At 41.9% G+C, this 27,354-nt stretch overlaps 2 protein-coding genes across 2 annotated transcripts; one reads left to right on the top strand and one right to left on the bottom strand.

The window, feature by feature from the left end:
• Window positions 1–1,757: 1,757 nt before the first annotated feature.
• Window positions 1,758–11,742, top strand: apobec2a (apolipoprotein B mRNA editing enzyme, catalytic polypeptide-like 2a). Its single transcript, XM_020486133.2, has 4 exons — window positions 1,758–3,124; window positions 6,135–6,359; window positions 8,096–8,404; window positions 10,881–11,742. Exons 1-3 carry the CDS (start codon window positions 2,766–2,768, stop codon window positions 8,397–8,399), a joined length of 888 nt encoding a protein of 295 aa, XP_020341722.1. The 5' UTR covers window positions 1,758–2,765; the 3' UTR covers window positions 8,400–8,404; window positions 10,881–11,742.
• Window positions 11,743–12,146: 404 nt separating this feature from the next.
• On the bottom strand, window positions 12,147–24,549 carry pth4 (parathyroid hormone 4). Its single transcript, XM_020496013.2, has 3 exons — window positions 24,439–24,549; window positions 13,663–13,751; window positions 12,147–13,378 (listed from the first exon to the last, which is right to left on the bottom strand). Exons 2-3 carry the CDS (start codon window positions 13,746–13,748, stop codon window positions 13,066–13,068), a joined length of 399 nt encoding a protein of 132 aa, XP_020351602.1. The 5' UTR covers window positions 13,749–13,751; window positions 24,439–24,549; the 3' UTR covers window positions 12,147–13,065.
• Window positions 24,550–27,354: the final 2,805 nt, after the last annotated feature.

The raw sequence follows: 27,354 nt of genomic DNA, 5'->3' as shown, positions 1-27,354 counted from the left end.
CAAGTGAATGTGAATGGGTAGATATATCCAGGTGGCGTAGCGGGCAGCGGTGGAGTTGATGGGAGTAAATAGGTGGATCCAATGGGGTAGCGGAATCCTCCGACGACCAGGCGGGAATGGGGTAAATGATCCGGGTGAGTAACTGAAGACAGAACAAACGGAGGTAAGTTTAAGGCACGCAATACGTAAAAAACAACAAAACAAATTCTATCCAACTTGAGGCTGATACTATGGCACAACATACTGTTCATGGCTAACGATCCGGCAGGGAATGGATGTCAGGTCAGAGCTTTTGAAGGGGAGAGGTGATGATCAGGACAGGTGTGCAGATTACTGATGGGATACAGGTGCGGGTGAACATCGATCTCCCAACAAGCTAATTCGCCCGGCAACCAGACAGGGTGCGTTCCAGGACACCGGAAACACACTCCAGGACAGAAACACAGGCAAACACAGACTCAGGAAGCGGGATTCGTGACACAACATGTTTCAAGCAGTCCACCATGGTCCCTGTGCCCATGGAAGAGAAGGTAACCTGCCTAAATGATTTCCACCCCATAGCACTCATGTCGGTAGCCATGAAATGCCTTGAAAGACTGCTCATGGCTCACATCAACAGCATCCTCCCGGATACCCTAGACCCACTCCAATTCGCATGTCGCCCCAACAGATCCACAGATGAAGGAATCTCAATCGCACTTCACACTGCCATTTCCCACCTGGACAAAGGGAACACCTGTATGAGAATGCTGTTCATTGACTACAGCTCAGCATTCAACACCACAGTGCCCACGAAGTACATCACTAAGCTAAGGACCCTGGGACTAAACACCTCCCTCTGCAACTGGATCCTGGACTCCCTGACAGGCCTCCCACAGGTGGTAAGGGTAGGCAACAACATGTCTGCCACGCTGATCCTCAACACTGGGGCCTCTCAGGGGTGTGTATTAGGTCCCATACTGTACTATAGTCCCATACTGTACAATTTTGGGGCTTCACCATGTTTTGTTGAAATGTACAGCTGTGTGTCATCTGCATAGCAGTGAAAGTAACATTATGTTTTCAAATGACATCCCCAAGAGGTTAAAATATATAGTGAAAACAATAGTGGTCCTAAAATGGAACCTTGAGGAACACCGAAATTTACAATTGATTTGTCAGAGGACAAACCATTCACAGTGAAAAACTGATGTCTTTCCGACAGATAAGATCTAAATCAGGCCAGAACTTGTCCGTGTAGATCAATTAGGATTTCCAATCTCTCCAAAGGAATGTGGTGATCGATGGCATCAAAAGCAGCACTAAGGTCTAGGAGCATGAGGACAGATGCAGAGCCTCAGTCTGATGCCATTAAAAGGTCATTTACCACCTTCACAAGTGCAGTCTCAGTGCTATGATGGGGGTCTAAAACCAGACTGAAGCATTTCATATACATTGTTTGTCTTCAGGTAGGCAGTGAATTGCTGCGCAACAGCCTTTTCATTTAAATTCGAGAGGAATGGAAGATTCGATATAGGCTGATATTTTTTTATATTTTCTGGGTCACGGTTTGGCTTTTTCAAGAGAGGCTTTATTACTGCCACTTTTAGTCACTTTTAGTGAGTTTGGCACACGGACTACAGGCAAAGTCGGGCCAAACATGCCCCCATTAACATCAATGGGGCTGTAGTGGAGCGGGTTGAGAATTTCATGTTCCTTGGTGTCCACATCAACAACAAACTATCATGGTCCAAACACACCAAGACAGTTGTGAAGAGCGCATGACAAAACCTTTTCCCCCTTAGGAGATTGAAAAGATTTGGCATGGGTCCCCAGATCCTCAAAAGTTCTACAGCTGCACCACCGAGAGCATCCTGATCGTTTGCATCACCGCCTGGTATGGCAACTGCTCGGCATCTGACCGTAAGGCGCTACAGAGGGTAGTGCGTACGGCCCAGTACATCACTGGGGTCAAGCTTCCTGCCATCCAGTGTTACTTTTTATAATTTTTTACTTTAGTTTATTTGGTAAATATTTTCTTAACTCTTCCTGCACTGTTGGTTAAGGGCTTGTAAGTAAGCATTTCATGGTAAGGTCTACCCTTGTGACAAATAGAGTTTGATTTGATTTGTTCCAAATGTTTTGTACACTCAGTGTACAAACCCGGCTCCCCACTTCCATCTTTATAACCATCCCCCTGCAATAACAAACACATTAATCAAGGCTCTCATGTTACATCGTACACAATAAATCCCTATCAAGCCTTTGCCCCCCCCTGGGGTCTCTCCCCACTTCCCCCTCCCTCCTGCCACAACAGAGGGGAATGAGGGAGGGGGGGGGCATCAGGGGGGCATCAGGGGGGAGTCAGGGCCGATCCCCTCCCCCTGGGTCTTTTAATAGACCTGGCTGGAGTTAGAGCAGCAGCTGCCGGAGTGTGTCTGCACCACCTCTCCCCTGTCCCTGTCTGTCCCCTTATCCTGATTTCTCTCTCTCTCTCTCTCTCTTTCTCTCTCTCTCTCGTTCCCTCTCTCGTTCCCTCTCATTCCTTCTCTCTCTCTCTCTCTACTACCCCTCCTCTCTCTTTCTCTCAACCCCACTCCTCATCTCTCTCTCTTTCTCTCTGCTAGCCCCTTCCTCTATCTCTCCGGAACTCTCCTGTCCTCTTTCCCCTATCTCTGCTTCAACCCCCAAACCCTTACCACCTCCCCTTCTCACACACACTCAACTGCACACCTCACAATCACACACACCTCACACACAGGACTACCATTCCCGGACCAGTCACCATGGCCGACAAGAAGGGCGCTGCTGCCAGCAGCAAACTGTTGGTGAGGAAGAAAGAGAGGACGACAAAGACAGCGGTGACTGTGGAGGTCAAGAAAGAGGTCAAGAAAGAGGTGAAGACGGAGATGAAGATGGAGATGAAGAGGGAGGTGAAGAGGGAGGTGAAGTCAAGTTTAGTGAAGAAGGAGGAGAAGGTCCTGGCAGTGGGGGAGAAAGTGGAGGGGAATGGAGATGTCCCAATGGAAGAGGGAGCCACAGCTAACGAAGACGTGGCTAACGGGGAAGCGGCGGTGGCTAAAGCTAACGGAGCAAATGGGGAGTACGAACCCATTGAGCTGCCCCCCTGGGAGATCATCGAAGGGTGGGTGACAACAGATACCATGTGTGTGCGTGCTGTATGTCTGTTGTCGGCAGCTGCTGTGCTGTCATTCTCATTTCATTATACATACAGTGCCAGGGACTTGCCTTTCATATCATTACTATTCAAGTCTTGTTTCCTACAATACAGCTGAGTAGTTACATAGTAGTTACCAAAGTACAGAGTAACTTACTACTCTATATAGCAGTTACTATGTTCAACTGAGTAATAACGTAGTTGTTACCAAAGTAAGCATAAAGAACTGAATGTAAAAGTGTTGCCAAATGACCTTTAGAGGGATGGCGAGGGTTACTTTTCCTACTCTGGAGAGAAAGATCCACTGTCATTCCAACATGACAGAAAGAAAGGGCTTTAGAACGTTGTGAAACACTGAAAGACATTGTAGAACATTGTGGAATGTTCTACAACTCTGTTGAACACTGGAATGTTCACAGTGGTTTTGTTGTGTCTGTCCATACGACTCAACATTGTGACAGCAGTGAAACTCTTAACTAAGTGGTCAAATGTTAGGTAGGAACATAGCCACTGAGTTTTACCATAAAGTGAAATTGAATCCAAAATGAAGGCATACTGTTTTGGATCGTTTCCAACCCATTGAGGCCAGACAGAAAATGTAGGGAAGTTCCATTATGATTACCTTCACAGTGATGTCTGAGGGCTTAAAAATGCCTCCACAGATTCCAACCGGCCCAGTCATTGGTTAACCACCAGAGGCCTGGATAGTAAAGTTGCACAGTCATTGGTTGATCATCTGTGAGTTTGTGTGTTAGCGTGGTGGGTCATGTTGCTGCAGTGAGGGGCTTGGTTCAGATATAGCTCAGGTGGATTTTTCCATTCTGAGATGATCTGTGTTTGGGTTCCTGTTTAGGGTGAGATTTAAGGGTCTTGGTTTCGGAGGTCATCTTGGGACTGAAGGGCCCAGAGCCCGGAAATACCCTCTGATTTAGTTTTTTATCACCCCTCCATCTGGTGGATCTGTTGTCATCCTTTGGGTATGGCTGTGATGGGGGTTACATTTGTTAACACTGCAACAAATGGAATATAGATGGCGCATATGTTGCGAAACCAAAGGGATAAAGTGTAATACTTCCCAGTCACCCACTTTGTATGCGTTTCAGCTATGTTTTTTTTATTACTTCAGATGTGTTGTCTTCTTGAAAGTGTCCTGACTTGGTTCAAACCAGCATGACAATATAAAAGGAACGCAATCAAAACCAGCACGACAACATGTCGGAAGGAAGGAACAAGTGATAAGAAAAGAGTCATTCTCCATATTTTTGGGACAGGGCTTCTGTGTCTGTGAGTGTCACGTCTGGTAGAGCCCAGCCTGACTAATAGGAGATCTGCTAGTCAAAGGGGATTAAGACTCCATTATGAGTTTGAAACACACGGCCCTCTTAAAACAGGACAGGCTCAAACAACAAACCCTCAGCCATTTCTGTGGACAGAGCCTACGCATTACTCAGTGATTACTGGTGTATTCACTTCACAGTTGACTCCAAAACCAAGACCCTTAAATCTCACCCTAAACAGGAACCCAAACACAGATCATCTCAGAATGGAAAAATCCCCCTGAGCTATATCTGAACCAAGCCCCTCACTGCTGCAACATGACCCACCACGCTAACACATAAACTCACAGATGATCAACCAATGACAAACAAAATAGCTGACTCATAATCAAAACATTTGGACTGGATCAGGTTTCCGGAATGCCTGTCATGATCTGGACCTGCCTTCCAGAGAGGACTCCTGAAGAGCTGTGACAGCTTGGGAAATAAATGATCGTAAAAGTAGTGTGCACTTCTTCTAGTTTACGGTGAGGCACTAAAACTATTGTAGTCAACAAGCGACTGTTCCCCTTCACCATCTGACTACATCACAATATACAGTAGCATAGATTATTACTAGACAGGGTAAAAGTGGAAAAACATTTGAAATAGATGAGCTCAAATATGAGCTTTTTGCTCTTGATTTTGGGTTAGGGCAATGATAAAGGGTAAAAACAGGATTTGTGAATAGAGTTGTGTCCATAGCTAGATAGTGTAGTCCTGTCCAGTTAGTACCAAGTAGGTACCAACCACGTACTGTACCAGTGGGGGGATCTTGAGCACCTCGAGCCACACAAAGCCCTGGACCGCCATGGTTAATGTTGATGTGGGTCATTGAGTCAGAAGGCTAAAAATACAGAGCTGGCATTCCACGCTAAGCCACACCAATACCCTAAAATTAGTCCTGCGTACCCCCTTATATAAGACATAATTTGTTATTATATACATTTTTACTATTATTATAGTTATTATATACACCCCTTTTTCTCCCCAATTGGTAGTTACAGTCTTGTCTCATCACTGCAACTCCCGTGCAGACTCAGGAGAGGCAAAGGTCGAGAGCCATGCGTTCTCCGAAACACAACCCAACAAAGCCGCAGTGCTTCTTGACACAATGCCCAGTTAACCACATAACCATTTAGCCTTCTGACTCAATGACCCACATCAACATTAACCATGGTGGTCCAATGTGTCAGAGGAAACACCTTACACCTGGCGACCATGTCATTGTGCACTGTCCCTAGCCCGCCACGGGAGTCTCTGGTGCGCAATGGGATAACAATATCCCTGCTGGCCAAACCCTCCCCTTACCCGGACGACACTGGGCCAATTCTACACCGCCCCATGGGTCCCCTGGTCACGGCTGGCTGTGACTGAGCCTGGACTCGAACCCAGAATCTCTTGTGGCATAGCTAGCACCTGCGATGCAGTGCCTTAGACCACTGCGCCACTCGGGAGGCCCTTATAGGAGTGATTCTGTAATGATAACTGTATAACATTTGTACATTTGTATAACATTGTAGAATAAACACTTCCATATAAATACGTTTGGGTTGACAAAATGTTCCAAAGTTAAATAACCTTGAATAGAGACCTGAAGGTAGAGAACCCTTCTCCCATTTGTTAAATTAAACCCATCCCCATATTCCCTCTCCATCCAGGGACCGCATCGACCCGTTCCAATTCAAGTTCCAGTTCAAGAACGTGGAGTACTCGTCAGGTCGTAACAAGACGTTCCTGTGTTACCTGGTGGACAAAGGGAAGGCGGATGCCGGTCTGATGAGAGGTTACCTGGAGGATGAACACTCAGGAGCCCACGCTGAGCAGGCCTTCTTCCTCCAGACTCTCCCAGACTACGACCCTGCTGTCAAATACACTATCACCTGGTACGTACACTACAGGTCAAAAGTTTTAGAACACCTACTCATTCAAGGGTTTTTCTTTACTTTTACAATTTTGTCCATTGTAGAATAATAGTGAAGACGTCAAAATTATGAAATAACATATGGAATCATGTATTAACCAAAATAGTGTTAAGAAAACGTTTGAAGCCAGCTAAATAATTATAAAAATTATGGATATTACCTAACATTTAGGTACATATAAGTGTCTTATATCGGTTGAAAGCTTATATTCTTGTTAATCTAACTGTACTATCCGATTTACAGTAGCTATTACAGCGAAAACATGCCATGCGATTGTTTGAGGATGGCGCCCCACATCAAAATATTTTTCCACTGGCACAGGTTTCATAAATTTACAAAAAGCGATAAAATATTCACTTACTTTTTGAAAATCTTCCTCTGATTTGTCATCCAAAGGGTCCAGTTATAACATGTAGTGTTGTTTTGTTAGATAAAATCCTTCTTTATATCCCAAAAAGTCAGTTTAGTTGGCGCCATCGATTTGAGTAATCAACTCGTTCAACATGCAGAGAAAGGAATTTGAAAATCTACCACTAAACTTTTTTTCAAAAAGTCAAAATATGTTTCTATATACTCCTCAGATACCCTAAAACTTTATCAAACTATATTATTTCTTACAGAAAGAAGTATGTTCAGTAGGAAACCTATTTTTACAATTAGTCTTCATGGCGCACGCAAACACAAGACTCCCTGTACTAAAACTGATATTTCTTATTCATTTTGGAAGTTACAAGCCTGAAACCTTGAACATAGACTGCTGACACCCTGTGGAAGCCATAGGCATTGGATCCTGGGAGCTCTTTTTCAGTATGCCCTTATACTTGCCATTGTAAGAGCATGGTCTCTCTCAAAAAACTTCTGGTTGGTTTTTCTTTTGATTTTCTCCTACCATATCTGTTGTGTTATGTTCTCTTCCATTATTTTAATATTTCTACAAACTTCAAATTGTTGTCTTTCCAATGGTACCAATTATATGCATATCCTGGCTTTACGGTCTGAGCTACAGGCAGTTTACTTTGGGCACGTCATTCAGGCGGAGATTGAGAAAAAAGGGGCCTAGCCCAAAGAAGTTTTAAGGTAAACCCTTGAATGAGTAGATGTTCTAAAACTTTTGACCGTTAGCTTTCAGTATCTCTCGAATACGCTGTCACCTGATATGTATCTCTCAAATACATTGTAACCTGGGGCATATCTCTCAAATACACTGTAACCTGGGGCATATCTCTCAAATACACTGTAACCTGGGACATATCTTTCAAATACACTGTAACCTGGGACATATCTCTCAAATACACTGTAACCTGGGACATATGTACAGTATTACCCAGTCAAGTACACTGTCACCTGGTACCTATCTCTCAAATGCACTTTCTCCTAGTACATATCTATCAAATACACTACAATCTGGGACATATCGCTCAAATACATGGTCTCCTGGTACATATCGCTCAGACACATATCTGTGAAATACACCTGGTAACTATTGGCCAAACACATAGTCACCTGGTCCATATCTCTCAAATATACCGTGATCTGTGAAATCTCTCTCAAATACACTGTCACGTCCATACAGTATCTCTGCAGATAGCAGTGACTCGTTTCACAGACATTTAGCAGCACTTAATGAAACAATTAGAACCCTAACTATGACCTCATCATCTGTGCCTAATTCAACTTTACCTTCTCCCCTGTCCCAGGTACATGTCATCCAGTCCCTGTGCGGTCTGTGCAGCTAAGATCGCAGAGGCCCTTCAGGCCAGGAAGAGCATCAAGATGACTCTCTTCTCAGCCCGGCTGTTTGAGTGGGAGGATCAAGACATCCAGGCGGGGCTGAATGCTCTGTCTCAAGCAGGGTGCAAGCTGAGGATGATGAAACCCATGGACTTCACCTATGTCTGGGACACTTTTGTGGAGAATGACGACCTAACGTTCACCCCCTGGGAGGACTGCCAGGACAACTACGAGTACTACCACGAGAAACTGGCAGACATCATGCAGTGACTACAGTGAGTTAATGTAGTGTAACTGTAGTATGACTAGAGAATCTGGCCGATATCATGCCGTTATCCCTGTGAGTTACTGTGGTATTACTGTGGTACAGTGGTCACCAACCGGTCGAACACGATCAACTGGTCGACCTTCAAGGCATTCCTAGTAGACCACCAAACATTTCTGTAGAAAAGCCAATGATTAAAGGGCTTGCTCTCCTTTTGTTCTTCGTGCTGCACTGTTTGCCTACCCCTACACTGGGTAGGCAAAGTGTTCCTGTTTTGAACCATTTGATTTGTCTGAATAGAGAAACTTTGCCTACACGGCAGACCGGGAGATCTGTGGCTAACTCCAGTGCATCTACTTTGCTGGCCAATTGGATATCTCAAATCACTGTGCATACCTACAGCTTCCATGACCCCGTCCACAGCAAAGTGTGATGCTAGCCCACGTGAGATTTCGTAACTGTCAAAGAACACAGCAAAGAGAGCCTGCCAAATATAGCAAAGAGCTGCACTTTTTATGAGTGAGTTCATGTCTAAGTTTTATTCAACACTGTCAACACTGTTTCTATTCAACACTATTACAAAACGTAAAACAAGCTTCTCTCTACTTCCACTCCCACTGCAATGTATGCGAAGCCAAGTGTATAGATAGCCCTGCGTTTGTATTATTATTAGCAGCTCGTCGTGTCTATTTTAATATCGAGGAGTATTTCACTTTCTCTGGTCATAGGAACAACATGAATTTGTGCCTGAGGCGGTGTGACTCGAGGTGGTTCGCCTTCAGGTGGAAGACTGTGTCTTCTCTCTAGTCAGTCTCACTGGAGGAAAGAGCAGGGACCGTGAGAGGCAGACCCTCTGCTGCTCTCTCCCTCCCTCGAGACTAATGCCAGTGTCGTGTCTTTACTGTCATTAACTGAAGTCTGATAGTTTTTATCAAAGATTCTCTGTAATGAGTTACTACGCGATCAACTGATTAATCACGTAACTAATTAACTGTGAAATCGGGGCACCAAGGAAAAATATTCAGATTACAAAGTTATCATTTCCTAAAATAACTTTTCAGATATTTTATCTGATCAATTAGTCTTCAAATTAATTAATTATTTACTTTACCTCACGTTAGACTCATTCCAAACGTCGTAATTTGTTGGTTATCTGCATGAACCCAGTCTTCACTATGAGTCATCCATACATCAATTGTCTTAAACCATTTATTTATTACTAACTAAGTAATTCACAGAAATGCATAAACAAACAAACAAGGTAAATGTAATGATAGAAGGATGTGCCCCTAGTGGACTAAACCGGCATGGCGGCTTGTTAGACAAAGGAGAAGTGGGGTTCAACTAAGGAGTCACTACAGAGTGATAATTATAACAATTGAAATGATCTGCAAATTATTTATATTTATGCTCAACTGTGCCTCGCAACTTCTACACCAACTGATCTATTTTGTTATCACATTTAATATTGTCTGAGAATAACAATATTGGCAGGCCAGGCATATAGCCAATATGCTGTGATAATGTATGAGGCCTACGGCACAAACCACATTCCTACAGAACTGTTTTCTGAGCGGTAGAGCTCACCTTGCTTTTTGACTGCGAAAGTGATCTTGACTCAGAAAAGGTTGGTGAACACTGCTATAGTACAACTAGAGACACTGACGGACATCATGCAGTGATCACAGTGAGTTACTGTAATATTACTGTATAACTAAAGAGAAACTGGCTGACATCATGCAGGTATCCAACATATGCACACTTATGCAGGCACAAATACACATGCAGGTATTCAGGGATGCAGTCATTGATCTCAGAAATGTGTATTTTTCTCATGCAAAACCAGTGAGGGGCCAGAACAATGAAGCCAATGAGGATGACGCCAGAGAGAAAGACAAACAGATACAGTTACTGTTTTCCCCTGGCTGATCCACTGCTGCCTAATGGGGGCAGCTGCTAACATTTCTGGGGAGACTGGACGAGGCAGAGGAGAAAGGAAGAGAAAGGGGAGGTATGGAGAGACAGGGGAGGTGGGGAAAAGCAGGGAATGCAGGAAGGTAAGGAAAGGCTGGAAAAGACAGATCAGGTAGGGGCAGGGAGAGGCAGAGGGAGGCAGGGGGGAAGCAGAGAGGTGTCTTGGGAGGGAGGCTGGAGATACAGGGGAAGGCAGGGGTATACATGGAGGCAGGGTGTCGATAAGCATTGAATGTTAGGGCCACGAGAAGGGGTAGAAGAGTCATCAATCAGCCTCATAACCAGTCAGTGTGGGATTAGGGCCTGGAGACTTGAAGTTTAGCTTCAACCCTGGGGTTCTGATCCTCAGAGAAAGCCTAAAGGTTAGTTAGAGTCAACAGAGCGTGATGTGTAGTATTCCTGTCTTTCTGATGAAGCGATATCAATAACTTTTGAGTTGCTGTGGATTTCAATGCTCGCTCATTCCCTCCTCTCTCTCTCTTTTTCTCTCTCTCTGTCTCTCTCTCTGTCAGGAATGTTGTCAGCCCAGAATTATCCCATCACCTGCCACCTCCACTATCTAAGGTCCTCAGTGATGTGCACAGGACTCAACCAATCAGAGGGCGCTTTGTGTGCTTGTGCGTCAAGCCGTCCTGCTGTGTTTGTTTGCCTTTATGAAGCCAGTTCCAGACCACCTCCTCCACATGGAACTCTATGTCCCAGCTTCCACTCTCTATTCTGGGGTTGTCCTCACAAGACACATGGATCTGTGGATCAATCCTCAACCTCAAGATAACAGATTTGCAATTATGTACTATTGGTTATAATTCAAGTATAAAAAGTTATTTTATTACAATTTAAGTTATAATTCATCCTTCTCCTTCTGTCCTGAAAGGACGTTTCATAACTGCACCAATGTTGCCTCTGTCATCCAGAGGACTAGAATGATATTCTATGCATGAATATTCATATAGATATTGTTAATGACAATACCCCAAACTGTTAAGTTCTAGAGAATTAACAGATATGTTTGTTATTGTTATTAGGACTAATTCAACATTTGTGAGTTATGAGATACGTTCAATATCTTTTACACATTTTAATGGAGAAAAAGATAAACATGAATGTTACCTGGTGTTCGTTTTAAATAGTGATTGAATGATCCAACATTTCTTAAAGAAAGAACGAATAGAGATTGTAGCGTCGCATGAGCACACGATTTCAACTTCAAGATTATATCGATCTGCCTGTAGAAATTTAAGCAAAGTACATTATTTATACACAGTGAAAATAAAGAAGTGTGGAGTTAAGTGGTATCTTTTTCTCATTTTTAAGTCATTGTTAGCACAAAGAGAACTGACCATTTGGATTTGAAATAAATGTGGTTGACCCCTTTTTTCTTGTTGTGACAACTAACGCCATCTACTTTCCTTTAAATGATACATCCCCCGGTCTACATGTTTCCCTATAATCATCTCCACTAATAGGTTGAAAACCCAGTTAGAATCCATGGAACTCTGAGAGCAGAAACCCTTGGCTGTTGAGTTATCTCCAGCCTACTCTTAAGAGGACTGCCTCTAGTCTCCCGATGGGACAACCGAGCGCCAATCAGCCACTATTCACAGATTAGAGTGGTTCTATAATAGAGGGGTTCTATTAAAAGACTGTGGAATGTTCGTCGCACAATATTTACAGCACTGATACACTGGGAAAATGTGAACGACCAGCAGAGGCAGGGGAGTCAAAGCAATCTTCAGATATTTCTGGGTCTCGGTTAATAAAGAAATTCAACAGAACATTCGAGTAAATTAAGAATCAATTAAGAATGATTGCGATCATCATCAGCAGATAAAGAAAAAGTATTTTAATGAGACGACCATGCATTGTTGAATACAGCACTAGTTGACATTTACAGTACATCTTCACAGAGATCCAACCTGGTCTCAGAGCATTTAGTATTATTCTGCATGTAAATCCGAGTCACTCCATATAGTATGATATGCTACCTTTCATATAATATGTATTCATTTGTGGATGTCCATCACCCATTTCATATGATTTGTTACAAATTAAAATTCATATTATGTGTTACGAATTTACAAAATGTACAATATGTTATGAATTTGAAAAACATACAATATGTTATATTTTTCAAAATGTATGATATGTTATGAATTCTAACCAGGTATCTAACATTAGTTAGCTGGCTAAAGTTAGCTAGAATAGGGGTTGAGGTTAGGGGTTAGAGTTTAGTTGAGAAGTTAGGTCAAAGGGTTAAGGTTATAGTTAGGGTTAGGTTTAGCTAAAAGGGTTAAGGTTAGGGGAACGATCAGCTAAAAGGGTTAGGGGAAGTAGCTAAAATGTAGTAAGTAGTTGAAAGTTGCTAATTAGCAAAAATGCTCAAGTTGTCCTTGATGACATTCAAACTCACAACCTTAAGGTTTCTAGACATTCGCGTTACACGCCCACCCAACCTACTTTAGTTTATTTGAGTGTCCCGGATGTACATTTACTATGTTACGAGGCTAAGAGACCAGGCTGAGAGATCTGATGGGTGAAAAACATACCAAAAATAGCAGGCTCAAAGCAGATACCCATGAATAAAAGTCATGGTCTGTTTTACTTTCATGTGTAGACTTTTAGTAGGCTAACATACTCATTGACAATCAAAGCAGCGACACAGAATGCGAAATAGAGATGGTTCGGGAGTTGCGGGGTCTATGGTTCCCCCTCAGAGAGGTCCATGAGGTTAGGGCTGAAGAAGATTTTCATAAGTCTCTCCAGTGACCCCTTGTGGTTGTTGCTTGCCTCCCCAGATTGTGAGCCAGCAGAGTGTGGTTTGAGGGCAGGGGAGAGGCCCGGGGTGTAGCGCGGCATGGGGTTGAGTGCGGTGGGGGGAAGCAGGGAGGAGGAGCGGGTCTGGGCGGTGTGGAGCCCCTCCATGGCACTGGACAACCAGATGAGTCTCTTCAGGCTCTGGATGGTCCTGCCACGGTCATGCATCAGCTGGTGCTCCGTTACCGCTCGCCTGCTGGAGTGGAGGGGAGGGGAGGAGTGGAGGAAGGAGGGGTGAGGGGGGCAGAGATATTATGTATTATTGAGTAGGGAGGGAGAGGAGTGCAGTCATATCTTCTGGAAAATAATGTGATAGAAAGATGATTAAGGAGGAGAGACAAGGAGGAGAGAGCTGTAGTGTGTAGTTTGCTCACAACAAATACAAGGTGTGAAAAATAGACTTCAGGAACATTCAGCATGTTTAAAAGTATATATAAAAAACAATAAAGGAATTAACCTTAAGAGGAACCAGAGACTTACCTTTCATTCTCCTGACAGTGACCGACTGTGAAGACGACAAGAACCATGACAGCAACGGCCTGCACATGCTTTTGGGATACCAGCATCGTCTGCAGAGATCAAACGTTCACAAAAACTTCATGTAATTCCTCAACGCACTGGGGCCATACTTGCGAACATTAGAAAAACGTTTTCTGCGTCTCAAAATGCGCGTCAGCCAATTAAAATTGTTTATGTAGTTGCAAGTGATCAAACGCTACATGTTAGCTGTTCCCATTACATAACCTGGCACATGTATCCCCATGCTAACCTGAGCAGTGACAGTGATTATTTCCTGTAACAAATTCTGCATCCTTGACTAGTGTAACAGGTTGAAGTTTGTTCTTCTTGAATACAGCCTTCTGCCTCTGTCAGTCAAAGGTGTACCTCGTTCTATTTAAGGGTGTGATTCTAAAATCTGTGCTTAACTTTTGTTTCAGAGTATACCCTAACAATGGTAAAGGCTGGCATGTCATAGGAGGATGGGAGAGGTGCGCATGGTGTGGCGAAAATTGATTTTAAATCATTAGTGATGTTCTATGGTGCCCATCTCCGTTGGTGCCGCTCTTCTTCTCCCCTGGCGTGCCCTCCTGGGTTGTTGGTATGTTTTGTATGTTGGCCGGAGTTAAACAACTTAAATGTGAAGCTTGATTATTTAATAATGGGTGGTGATGATGATGATGATGATGATGATTTAACTGATCAGAAGATTCTTTACAGAGTGGAAGGCGCTGAAGATGTTCCAGTCTAAACTTTCTATTGTGAATCACAGAGATGTTTGTTTTATACCCGGTCTGTTAATTCCCATGCTCCACATTTAAAGAACCTGTGTTTTAGTTTCGGTAAATCCCCCACTTTATGTTTGACGACAGTCGGCAGAGAATGGAGAATTGGAATATTTTAAGCGTTAAATTAAATCATTTGAAGGTAATCTTTTTTAGTATAGACATGGGATAACTATAGTTTGAAGTATGCTTTGTGGAATGTAATGATTGATTTGGTGGAACAAATAGCTTAGTTTTGAGGTGACTACATATTTGTGGAATGAGTATGCTATTTTGTTACGTTACAGCCTTATTCTAAAATCGATTAACTTGTTTTTTTCCCCCTCTTCAATCTACTCACAATACCCCATAACGACAAAGCGAAAACAGGTTTTAGAAAAGACAGAAATACCTCATTTACATATGTATTCAGGCCCTTTGTTATGAGACTTAAAATTGAGCTCAGGTGCAGCCATTTTCCATTGATCGTCCTTGAGATGTTTCTGCAACTTGGAGTCCACCTGTGGTAAATTCAATTGATTGGGCATGATCTGGAAAGGCACACACCTGTCTATATAAGGTCTCACAGTTTACAGTGCGTGTCAGAGCAAAAACCAAGCCATGAGGTCGAAGGCATTGTCTGTAGAGCCCCCGAGACAGGATTGTGTCAAGGCACAGATCTGGGGAAGGGTACTAAAACATTTCTGCAGCATTGAAGGTCTCCAAGAACACAGTGGCCTCCATCATTCTTCAATGGAAGAAGGTTGGAACCACCAAGTCTCTTCCTAGAGCTGGCCGCCCAGCCAAACTGAACAATCGGGCCTGTACAGTAGAGTGGCCAGATGGAAGCCAGTCCTCAGTAAAAGGCATATGACAGCCAGCTTGAAGTTTGCCAAAAGCCACCTCTGGTCTGATGAAACCAAGATAGAACTCTTTGGCCTGAATGCCAAGTGTCACGTTTGGAGGAAATGTGGTATCATCCCTACGGTGAAGCATGGTGGTGGCAGCATCATGCAGTGGGGATATTTTTCAGTGGCATTGACTGGGAGACTAGTCAGGATCAAGGGAAAGATGAACGGAGCAAAGTACAGAGAGCTCCGTGATGAAAACCACCTCCAGAGTGCTCAGGACCTCAGACTGGGGAGAAGGTTCACCTTCCAACAGGACAATGACCCTAAGCACACATCCAAGACAACGCAGGAGTGGCTTCGGGACAAGTCTCTGAATGTCCTTGAGTGGCCCAGCCAAAGCCTGGACTTGAACCTGATCTAACATCTCTGGGGAGATCTGAAAATAGCTGTGCAGCAATGTTCCCCATCCAACCTGACAGAGCTTGAGAGGATCTGCAGAGAATAATGGGAGAAACTCCCCAAATACAGGTGTGCCAAACTTGTAGCTTCATACCCAAGAAGACTCTATACACATATATATATATATATATATTTTTATACCTTATGTTAAATTTAGTGCTAAATGGATATTGATTGCTGCATTGTTAGGTTTGGAGCTTGCAATTAAGGCATTTCACTGTACTTGTGAACATGACATTTTAAAACATATCTGAAAAGCTGCAATTAATTTTATGATACCTGAACATACTGAACAGTATAATTTAAAGCCATTTGCAAAATTTGCAAACAGTAATTTGGATGATTAACAAAAACCACTTTGAACGTCTTTGTTCATCTGAGGGCAAGTGTTCTTGTTTCAAACACACTATGCCAACTGTCAGAGCAGCTCACAGATTACTGCACCTGTACATAGCCCACCTATAATTTAGCCCAAACAACTACCTCTTTCCCAACTGTATTTAATTTTTATTTATTTATTTATTTTGCTGCTTTGCACCCCATTATTTTTTATTTCTACTTTGCACATTCTTCCATTGCAAAACTACCATTCCAGTATTTTACTTGCTATATTGTACTTACTTTGCCATCATGGCCTTTTTTGCCTTTACCTCCCTTCTCACCTCATTTGCTCACATTGTATATAGACTTGTTTATACTGCATTATTGACTGTATGTTTGTTTTTACTCCATGTGTAACTCTGTGTCGTTTTATCTGTCGAACTGCTTTGCTTTATCTTGGCCAGGTCGCAATTGTAAATGAGAACTTGTTCTCAACTTGCCTACCTGGTTAAATAAAGGTAAAATAAAAAATAAATAAAAAAATCTTTAGAGACAGGTTACTCAGAATACAAAGTAAAATGATTTTCAACCTACCTTGGCTGTAGTCAGGGCCGGATTACCAAACGGGGGCCCCACCTCAAGGGGGCCCTCCACCACCCCCACCCCAAAAAATGGTTCAGGGGGCCCCCAGATGGCATATGCTAGCAAAATGTGTAAAATTACAGGATTACAACTTTCTCAACCCCATGGAAAAATGTGTAGAAGAACCAAAACTTAGCTTTAAAATGGCAAAATTCTCTCTCAACTTCCTGTCAAAATGTGAACAAAAGCACGAGATGAGCTATAAAACAATACTTTTTTTCTGCCCAATGGTAAAAAGTGTAGAATTAAAGGATATTAGCAGTTTTCTTAAAAAAAAGAATAAAAAAAAGGTCTGTGCCTCGGGGCCTCAAATGCTGTAGTCCGGCACTGGCAGTAGTTGATTCAAGCAGGCAGTCACCCTTTCAAGACTTAATAGCCATGCTTTGTTACTGTTAGCATTGTCAGTAACACTTTACACTTTACATTGTTATATAATACTTTGGTAATTGTATAGCAATGAGCTGAGAGTACACAAGGAATAGTGACTGTAATAATGCCATTATTATGCGATTTCCAAAGTCCTATGCCACAAAGTTTCTAATGTAATCAAAGTTACTACACATGTATAAGAACTTTATGTCAAGTGTTACTGTATTACCTTTGTCTCACTCATTATGAAAATATATCTGTTAGTCATTTTGAAGCTACAAAAGTGGTCTGTACTAGTGTTGAGGTGATTCCATGTATTGTGCTTATGATCATAGATGTAGACTAATTCAACTAACGGTTGTAGTTTTTGGTAGCCATCAATCACACCGTTTTCTCATTCAAATAACTTAAATATATTCAAAGTATTATTTGTTTTTCTGAGACCTGTATTTGAATATAATTTTTTGGGTTGCCTATTAGTTAACTTTATATAAACTATTGTATTGGTCAGTGGCGATTTTAGCATGTAAAACTTTGTGGGGCATTTTTTTTTCTTTTTTGATGCACACCAGCAAAGCCACTACACTACACATCATAACACTAAACAATACATGAATTGCACTATAATGGTGACAAACCGTGCCAACAAACTGTTAGGGTTTACATAAAACTGTCCCAACAGCAGTCCCAACACCTTACCACTGCTACACCTGGCTTTCAGTAGAGCCTTGTCTGGCAGCGAAACAGTTAAATTCAGCCTCATTCATTTCCTGGCATATTACATGATTTATGCAGCAGCATACACTACACTTTTGGACTCCCATTGTTTTGCTATGCTCACTTGAACAGGAAGGTGTGGTGGCGGTCTTTCGTGGGCAAATTTTGTCATCAAACTTTGTCATCAAAGTCTGTCATTCTCTGGATTTATGGTGCTTTCAAGACAACTGGGAACTCTGGAAAAAAAAACAGGGTTGAATCATGATGAGGTCAGTGAACTTCAGGTCGAAGCTCTAGAAAGAGGTCCGAGTTCCCGACTTGCAATTCAGAGTTGGATGACCATTCAAAAAGTATTTTCCCAGTGGAAGCTCGTTTTTATCCCAGTTTCCAGTTGTCTTGAACTCACTGAAGTCTGAGATTTGCAGTTGTTTTGAGCACGGCAGAAGTCATGCTGGATTGACAGCATGGCCCATGTTGAATGTTTATCATTTTAAGCTTGGAGAAGAGACCCTTAAAATCAGACTTGGACCACACACCCACTCCATTGAATAGCAGGCTAGTGATTGCTTTACAATGCTTGTAGTTAGCCAATGATTCCTTCCAAACCACTCTTTGTGAATTTCTGATTTCCAACTTGTTGTGTATTGTTTGTGTCCAATGGCCGATGAGCACCGATACATTTGATCTATTATTTCTCTTCATATGACAAGATTTTAAAAGGATTTGCCAGTAGATTGCCTTGATTCATGATGATGAATGCTAGCTTGCTAGCTAAGATTTGATTTTGAAAGTATGATGTCCAATCAAAGCTACTGTAGATATGTGATTCTACATCATTTTATCTGTGGCCAATGACTTTGAGCCTTCTTGGATGGGCATTTTCGAGCTCTATCCGTAGATTATGTGGTGACATAGTGTCCCCATGAGTGACAGAACACTGAGCCAATGACAGCGCAACTATAGAACATTACCAACCCCTAGGCTCTGTAATTTCCACTGGCTGCCCCACCACCACAGAAAGCACTGAGCTAGGCTGGAACACCTGCATTTTGGAGATCCCTTATATAAGAAAGCAAAAAATAGACCATGTTTGTATGCAGCTTTATTAACTCAATGATTAAAAAAATATATTTTTTTTAACATTATTTGCAAACTGATTAATTCCAAAATAACGTGCAAAACAGGCACTAAAAATATATATATTTTTTAGCTAAACAGGTTTGGCTCAAAACAGGTGCTCTGATCCACCTGCCCTTGATGACAGGTCGCTACTGGTATTGGTGCATTATGATTTTGTGTGCGGCCCTGGGTTGGCCTTGGTTTTAGGGAGCCTCTGAAGCCTGGTGTGCGCTGTGGTATTTGGGTGAGTGGGATTGAGATGCGCTAAGGAGCGGTACTTGGCACGGTTGTGTCCATAATTCCATCACAGTGTGTGTGGCTTGTGGCCTGGCGGCTGGGTAAGTAGGTTGGAGGTGTCAGGTTGGAGGTGTCGCTGCCATGAGGGAAGTTGGAGGGGATGGTGCTGAGAAGAGTGCTTCTCTGTTACGGAGTTTATGGCTGCTTCAGTGACAAAACACGGTTGAGCATAGAGGGACTGGGCTCTTCGTTCGGTTCGGCTGTGGGGTGCAGGCCGAGAAATGGCCCATGCCATCAGTGTAACCAATGAGCGCGTAAGAGCCGCTACATGGTCAATCTGACGTTGTCTGCAGTGGCCGTGTAGCATTTACTGAGATGCGGTATCCGCAGAAGTCAGAGCATTCTTACTTCTTGTGTTTCGCATATCTGTTGCGAAGGGAGTTGCCAAGGAAGTGAGTTTGTGTTTATACAGAACCTCCCGCCCTCATCTACCATCAACCAGTCATGTCGATACTGAGCTATACGGACCGCACCGCATTGTTACAAAATGTGGGAGGCACATGGCGATTAAGTACGAAGCACGAACCACAAGTACGAAGCCTCCAGATCGCATTTCCAGAGCAAGCATAACTTGGCTTCAAGTGGCTGACGAGGAGCTCCAGTAAGTAGGCCTACTATTGTTAACATTTGGCAACTGATCCTATGCACCAAGTATTTTTTTAAATATAATTATGAAGATGAAACAAATTATATATGAAGATAACTGTGCCAGTGTGTGCAAGAGAGTAGGGTATGATGCATTATAGAATCTGACGAGCGACAGTACCAGTCAAAAGTTTGGACACACCTACTCATGCATCGGTTTTTCTTTATTTTTACTATTTTCTACATTGTAGAATATTAGTGAAGATTTCAAAGCTATGAAATAACATATGGAATCATGTAGTAACCAAAAAAGTGTTAGATTTTATATTTGAGGTTCTTCAAAGTAGCCACCCTTTGCCTTCATGACAGCTTTGCGCACTCTTGACCTTCTCTCAACCAGCTTCATGAGATAGTCACCTGGACTGCATTTCAATTAACAGATGTGCCTTGTTAAAAGTTAATTTGTGGAATTTCTTTCCCTCTTAATGCATTTGAGCCCATCAGTTATGTGACCAGGTAGGGTTGGGATACAGAAGAAATCCCTATTTGGTAAAAGACCAAGTCCATATTACTGACAAGAACAGCTCAAATAAGCAAAGAGAAACGACAGCCCATCATTACTTTAAGACATGAAGGTCGGTCAATCTGGAACATTTCAAGAACTTTAAGTTTCTTCAAGTCCAGTCACAAAAACCATCAAGTGCTATGATGAAACTGGCTCTTATGAGGACCGCCACAGAAAAGGATAGGTTCATTAGCTACCAGCTTCAGAAATTGCAGCCATAATAAATGCTTCACAGAGTTCAAGTAACAGACACATCTCAACATCAACTGTTCAGAGGAGACTGCGTGAATCAGGCCTTCATGGTCAATTTGCTGCAAAGAAACCACTACTAAAGGACACCAGTAAGAAGAGGCTTGCCTGGGCCAAGAAACACGAGCAGTGGACATTAGACCGGTGGAAATCTGTCCTTTGGTCTGATGAGACAAAATATGAGATTTTTGGTTCCAACCACCGTGTCTTTGTGAGATGAGGAGCGGGTTAACGGATTATCTCTGCATGTGTGGTTCCCCACCGTAAAGTATGGAGGAGGAGGTGTGATGGTGTGGGGGTGCTTTTCTGGTGACACAGCACCTATACAAAATCAAGATCCCACAAACTAAAGGGGAAAAAAAGGCTGCCTAAGTATGATCCCCAATCAGAGACAACGATAGACAGCTGCCTCTGATTGGGAACCATACCAGGCCAAACAAAGAAATAGGAAAACTAGAATGCCCACCCAAATCACACCCCGACCTAACCAAATAGAGAAATAAAAAGGCTCTCTAAGGTGACAGTGATGAAACTTTTGACTGGTACTGCAAATGGTTATGGTTCGCAAGTGAACTGACTGGTGACGAGAAGCTGGAGAAAATATGAAGAAACAAGAAGTTGAGGAGATTGCATACTTTTTCGCTCTGTCTTTTTGCATGGTGGTTTGATATTTACTATCCCTTAAGTATCTCTTGAGTGTGCCTTTTGCATGGTGGTTTGATATTTACTATCCCTTAAGTATCTCTTGAGTGTGCCTTTTGCATGGTGGTTTGATATTTACTATCCCTTAAGTATCTCTTGAGTGTGCCTTTTGCATGGTGGTTTGATATTTACTATCCCTTAAGTATCTCTTGAGTGTGCCTTTTGCATGGTGGTTTGATATTTACTATCCCTTAAGTATCTCTTGAGTGTGCCTTTTGCATGGTGGTTTGATATTTACTATCCCTTAAGTATCTCTTGAGTGTGCCTTTTGCATGGTGGTTTGATATTTACTATCCCTTAAGTATCTCTTGAGTGTGCCTTTTGCATGGTGGTTTGATATTTACTATCCCTTAAGTATCTCTTGAGTGTGCCTTTTGCATGGTGGTTTGATATTTACTATCCCTTAAGTATCTCTTGAGTGTGCCTTTTGCATGGTGGTTTGATATTTACTATCCCTTAAGTATCTCTTGAGTGTGCCTTTTGCATGGTGGTTTGATATTTACTATCCCTTAAGTATCTCTTGAGTGTGCCTTTTGCATGGTGGTTTGATATTTACTATCCCTTAAGTATCTCTTGAGTGTGCCTTTTGCATGGTGGTTTGATATTTACTATCCCTTAAGTATCTCTTGAGTGTGCCTTTTGCATGGTGGTTTGATATTTACTATCCCTTAAGTATCTCTTGCCTTTTGCATGGTGGTTTGATATTTACTATCCCTTAAGTATCTCTTGCCTTTTGCATGGTGGTTTGATATTTACTATCCGTTAAGTATCTCTTGCCTTTTGCATGGTGGTTTGATATTTACTATCCGTTAAGTATCTCTTGCCTTTTGCATGGTGGTTTGATATTTACTATCCCTTAAGTATCTCTTGCCTTTTGCATGTTATTTTTTGACCAAACCTTTATTTATGTGTGTTTTTTGCATTATTACCCTTTAGCCTTATTTTATCCTTATTTCTTTCAGAGATTTTGAGTAGAGTGCTTATTTTATCCTTATTTCTTTCAGAGATTTTGAGTAGAGTGCTTATTTTACTTTGTGTCGAATATGAGGACACATTCCAAAATTAAGGTGGAAGGGATTGAAGTTTGTTGTGGTTCTTGAACACAGCGTCTTGCCTCTGTCAGTCACAGGTGCACCTCAATCTAATAATTAAAAAAGTAAGTCGATAGATGCGCCTGTGGCCCGTGAGGCAAACAGTAACATCATTTTGGATATTGAATAGCTCTCCATGTCTTCATGCTAGAGCCTTACCGTTTGATGGAGTGGCTGCAGCTCAATCACCTCTTTTTGCCAATATAAAGATTGCTTTCACAATCCCCATGTCAGGCGCAATGTTATCTGCACATGAGAAGATTCGGACAATACAATTGTCACAATCGTCTATAAAATCTGAACAGTTTGAGCTACAAACTAATAAGTCACCAATATTGAAAGGTATTCAGGGGAGTCAACTGAAGGTAACCCATTAAATGGCACAAAGTGCATAGGGGGTCAAAAGTGGCACAAATAAAGTTACCCAATGGGTCTAAAACAAGGAGTTTTCATATCTCTCAGATATAGGACAGACACTTTAAAATCTTATTCCTAAGGGTTTATTTTCTGACTGTTTTGCCATGTACAAATGTGTTATTCAATGTGTTTCTATGGGCTACAGCAGTAAAGGCCAAATTCAACGTTTCATCATTTTTGTCCTTAAAAACAAAATGGCAAAATGATCCATTTTATGACCATATATAACCATATGTTTTCACATATGACAAAATCACAAGTTTTTGCAAATCTGTTTCGCACACAATCCATGTGCTTTAATGAAAAAAATAACCCATAAAGGTCTATACAACATTTAAATTTATCGTACATCATTGACCATGGTTTCGAGCCCCCCCTCCCATCAGCCATTTTCTTTTTTTTTTATAAGGAAAACACTGTTCACTTCTGGTCCTTGACGCTCGATTCAAATAACGTATATGTGGCTAAGTGGGTGATTATAATAATGGATATAACATGTTGTATACGTAATTGTAGGCCTAAACATCTACGTAATATAGCCTATAGTAGAGATGGTCATTTAGGTAGCGTTGCCAGTATCCTATGTGTTGGTCTGCAAGAGGGACTCCAGCAAGAAGCTCCTCATCAAATGTATTTGTAATCTTCATTTACAAGGTTTTGACGGCACTTCTCTAACTCAACACACTAACACAATAAATTTAATTCTACATTTCAAAGAAAAAAATAAATACATATATGAGTATATGGAGCCCATGCCACAATCTGCAAAAATTTCAAAGAGCTAGGCACTCTATACAGAGCGCTGTTGGAGAAGTCAGTCAAGCACGCATAATCTCATTGTTCGGATTATCACAACGTCCCGTTGGACTTCTGTTAAGGGCGCTTATATTTGGTTGATATGAGATTTGAACCGGATATAATCCCGGCCAGCTGTGCAGGTTAGCGCAGAGCTCTGTTGGGAATAGCTAACGAATATATTTGATCACTTGCAGCTACGTCAACAATTGGAATTAGCTGATGCACATTTTGAGACGGAGAAAATGGTTTAAACTTAAACTTTTTCTAATGTTCGCAAGCAATGGCCCAAATTAATTTTGTATCTGCATCCTACTGTATCTCTTCCTCTATTTGCATATTCCTTTGAGAACGAGCAACATTTTCGGTGTTCTAATGTTATATCCATCGTTTAGGTGTTAATCTGTTCATCAGCAATCAAACTCTCAGAAACACAAAAAAAAGACATGTTGACTTTTAGTAATTACCAACAGGCGTAATACAGAGTTTGTTTGCATAGCCCTTGGAGAACACATCGTTTGGGAAACCTCTTTTTTAATAAAATGATGTCAGGCAGACATACATGGTAATAGCAGATACTGTGAAATAATGTTGAAGTGTAATAACAGACTTGACACATTTAAAATGAGTTACCAAAGTGATTACTACGTAGTTACTCAATTCACACTTCACAACATAATGTATGATAAATTCCTGAAACAAAGTCAGTACACACGCCCGGAAATCAAGAATCTCTAGTCAGTAATGGTCAATTCTAATTTGATCTCTAGCCAGTTTACCTGTGAGGAAATGAGAAGGTATCAAGGTGTACTTACATATTCCCTGATACAGCTATAGTCTTCCCTGATTCCTCAGACTCTTACTGTATTAGCCCCCAGAGAGGGTGACTTTAACCTTTTATACCTCTCCCTGACACACGCCTGCACACACACCATAGCTGACCTCACACATACACCCACACCCCTCGTTAATTAGGCTACACAGTCACACGTCACACTGCTAAAAGATAACATGTCACTCCGTTTTTTTCCCCTTCCTCAAATAGAGACACAAATCATTCCCTGCCATTGATATGCTAATATACAGTATGTTCAAATTGCCAAGTCAATGTAGGAATAAACTCCAATCCCAAAATGGATTTTCAAAGCTTTTTGTCTAGTGTCTATACTCTTTTGACTGGTGTTTTTCCCAGAGGAGGTAGGGATGTGAGGGGAAAACGTGCAATTCATCAGATTATTTGTATCAGCATAATTGAATTCCTCTGATGTTCAGGATTTGGGGTTTGGATAGCTTTCATCAGTTGAGGTATTGTCTACATTGTCTGGTTTAATGATAGGTAGGAGGAGGAGAGGATTTATAAGCATTGTCCAACAATTTCTCTCAAAGACAATTTTGAAAGACCATTAAATGAAAAGAGAGCGCTTTGAATAGGGGTGCATGTCATTCCAATGCATACCAAATCAATCTTATTTACAGTGTTTGTGAAGTACAAGACAAAGGCTATTCAGCAACATCTTGATGCTTTGGGTCCTTGGATATTGTGAGGAGCTTTCAGATTCAACTTGAGTGTCAGTCAACAAACTGTAGCACAAGCATGAAGAAACAGAGAAGAGACTGAGTGGGCAGTAGGTTGAACTTCTCTGTTAGCATACCCACCTCACCACTAGTTAAGATGCCTGGGCCTTAGAGCTGTTCTGTTCTTCAGCTCTCTGACATAACACAACCCTCCCCCTAATGAACCTGCCACAGTGGAGTCTCCCGTTACCACGGCACTGAGAGAGTTGCCATTGGAAATGCGGTAGTCTTGACACCTTCCGGGCCAGGTTTCCCTAGGTGAGAAATGCAGCCCGCTGTTAAAGGTCTGTGGGCGAGAGAGAGAAAAGAAAAGGAAAAGAGCTTGGGCAGTTACGGTATGCGTTTATAATGCTGGATTCTCTCACTGTTGAAGATCTCTGACCAGCAACCAACTACACTGAACACTAGTGTAAAGTGTTGGTCTCGTGTTTCATGAGCTGAAATAAAAGATCCTAGAAATGTTCAATTCGCACAAAAAGTTTGTGCACAAATGTGTTTACATCCCTGTTAGTGAGCATTTCTCCTTTGCCAAGATAACCCATCCACCTGACAAGTGTGGCATATCAAGAAGCTGATTAAACAGCATGATCATTACACAGGTGTACCTTGTGCTGGGGACAATAAAAGGCCACTAAAATGTGCAGACAGAATTCAGCTGGGTTAATGCTTTAAATTTCTCAACGGTCACCCTGTTGGCATTAAAAGTTCCAACACGATTCCATTGTTGTGAGACGCCAACCCTGTGTTTTCAAATCAGGTTGAGGTAACAAAGCTACTTTTAATTGATTTAAATGAAAGATTCACCCATTTGAAATATTATATCTTATTTGTGCATTTTTGAGCAATGTTCTGTCTTTCCTTTAATTGTCCAACTGAGTTTAGCTGAACAACTATATTGGGTCTCAACGTTTCTTCAACCAATCAATTTTTTCAGAACATTGATTACTTCTAGGAGGGAAGGAAGTATGCAGTATTCATGCTCAGCCCTGACCTGACCTACTGTGGCTCCATTGATAAGGGAGTATGCAGTATTCTTGCACAGCCCTGACCTACTGCGGCCCCATTGATTCAGAAAGTAATGTCCCTCTAGTGGTGTGATGGTCTTACTACACCCAGGCTCTACTGCGTCAAATCAAATCCGGTACCATACTATCAGTACTATCCACCTGGGCGCAGTTTTTCAAAACATTTAATCCAGATCAAATTATTGTGTGTTGCCTCAATCCAGGTCTCATATTGTGTTCCTCCTTCAGTTTCGAAAGACATAGATATGTCATGGGATTATATCAAATGTTCTTGGTTGTATCATTTGATGTGATATGTTAGAGATTGCATCCAAAGTAAGGATGGACCACATCTGAAGGGGAACAGAATTGAACCCAACACAGGATAATTTTGATCTGGATTCATTTTCATTTTGAAAAACTAGGCCCTAGTGACCCTGTAAACACACAAGCTGCCCGCTTGAGCACAGAATAAGACCTTGTGCTGTTGTTCTCATTTGGTAAATCAATTGGCCATGTACATAATTTCTTAGGCCATAGACTAGGAAAACCTCAATGTTTTAATGCTAGAATCTGAACAGTCCTCTTTCAGCTACAAAATGTGGTACAGAGAATTTGATTTATAGCCAAGGTGGCATAGCAGTTCAGACGTCTTTTGTCCTCGTCGTGTCCTGTGTATATATATATATTTACAACTTTTTTCACATACATTTTATTTTATTTTCCATAAACTCATCTTCAAAACACTCTCCTGCAACCCGCCTCACCAATTTATATTTATAAAAAAGTATTATTTACCTCAAATCTGTAATCCTCCAAGAAGCTAGCCAGAAACTAGCCAGAAGCTAGCCAGAAGCTAATCCAGAAGCTAATCAGAAGCTTCTTTACTGGCAAATCGTTAGTATTCAGCTAACCACGGTTTGTGGTCATCAGCTATCCTTTAGCTCGAAAATCTATCGCCAGTTCTGTACGGCGCAGCGCGGCTCGGAACGGATCATACCGGACCAATTTCTCTCTCCATGTCCCTGGATTTCGACTGCTCTCTGGACATTCATACCCGGATCTCACAGCTCCGTCAATCACTACTGAGTTCCATCAATCACTCCTGGGCTGCAGTCACCTATCCGGACCCGTTTTACTGCCTACGGAGCC

Source organism: Oncorhynchus kisutch, linkage group LG1, assembly GCF_002021735.2.
Source record: "Oncorhynchus kisutch isolate 150728-3 linkage group LG1, Okis_V2, whole genome shotgun sequence".
In the NCBI taxonomy this organism is placed as follows: Eukaryota; Metazoa; Chordata; class Actinopteri; order Salmoniformes; family Salmonidae; genus Oncorhynchus; species Oncorhynchus kisutch.
Note: the sequence above shows the minus strand (reverse complement) of the source record. Positions and strands in the feature narration are given on the sequence as shown.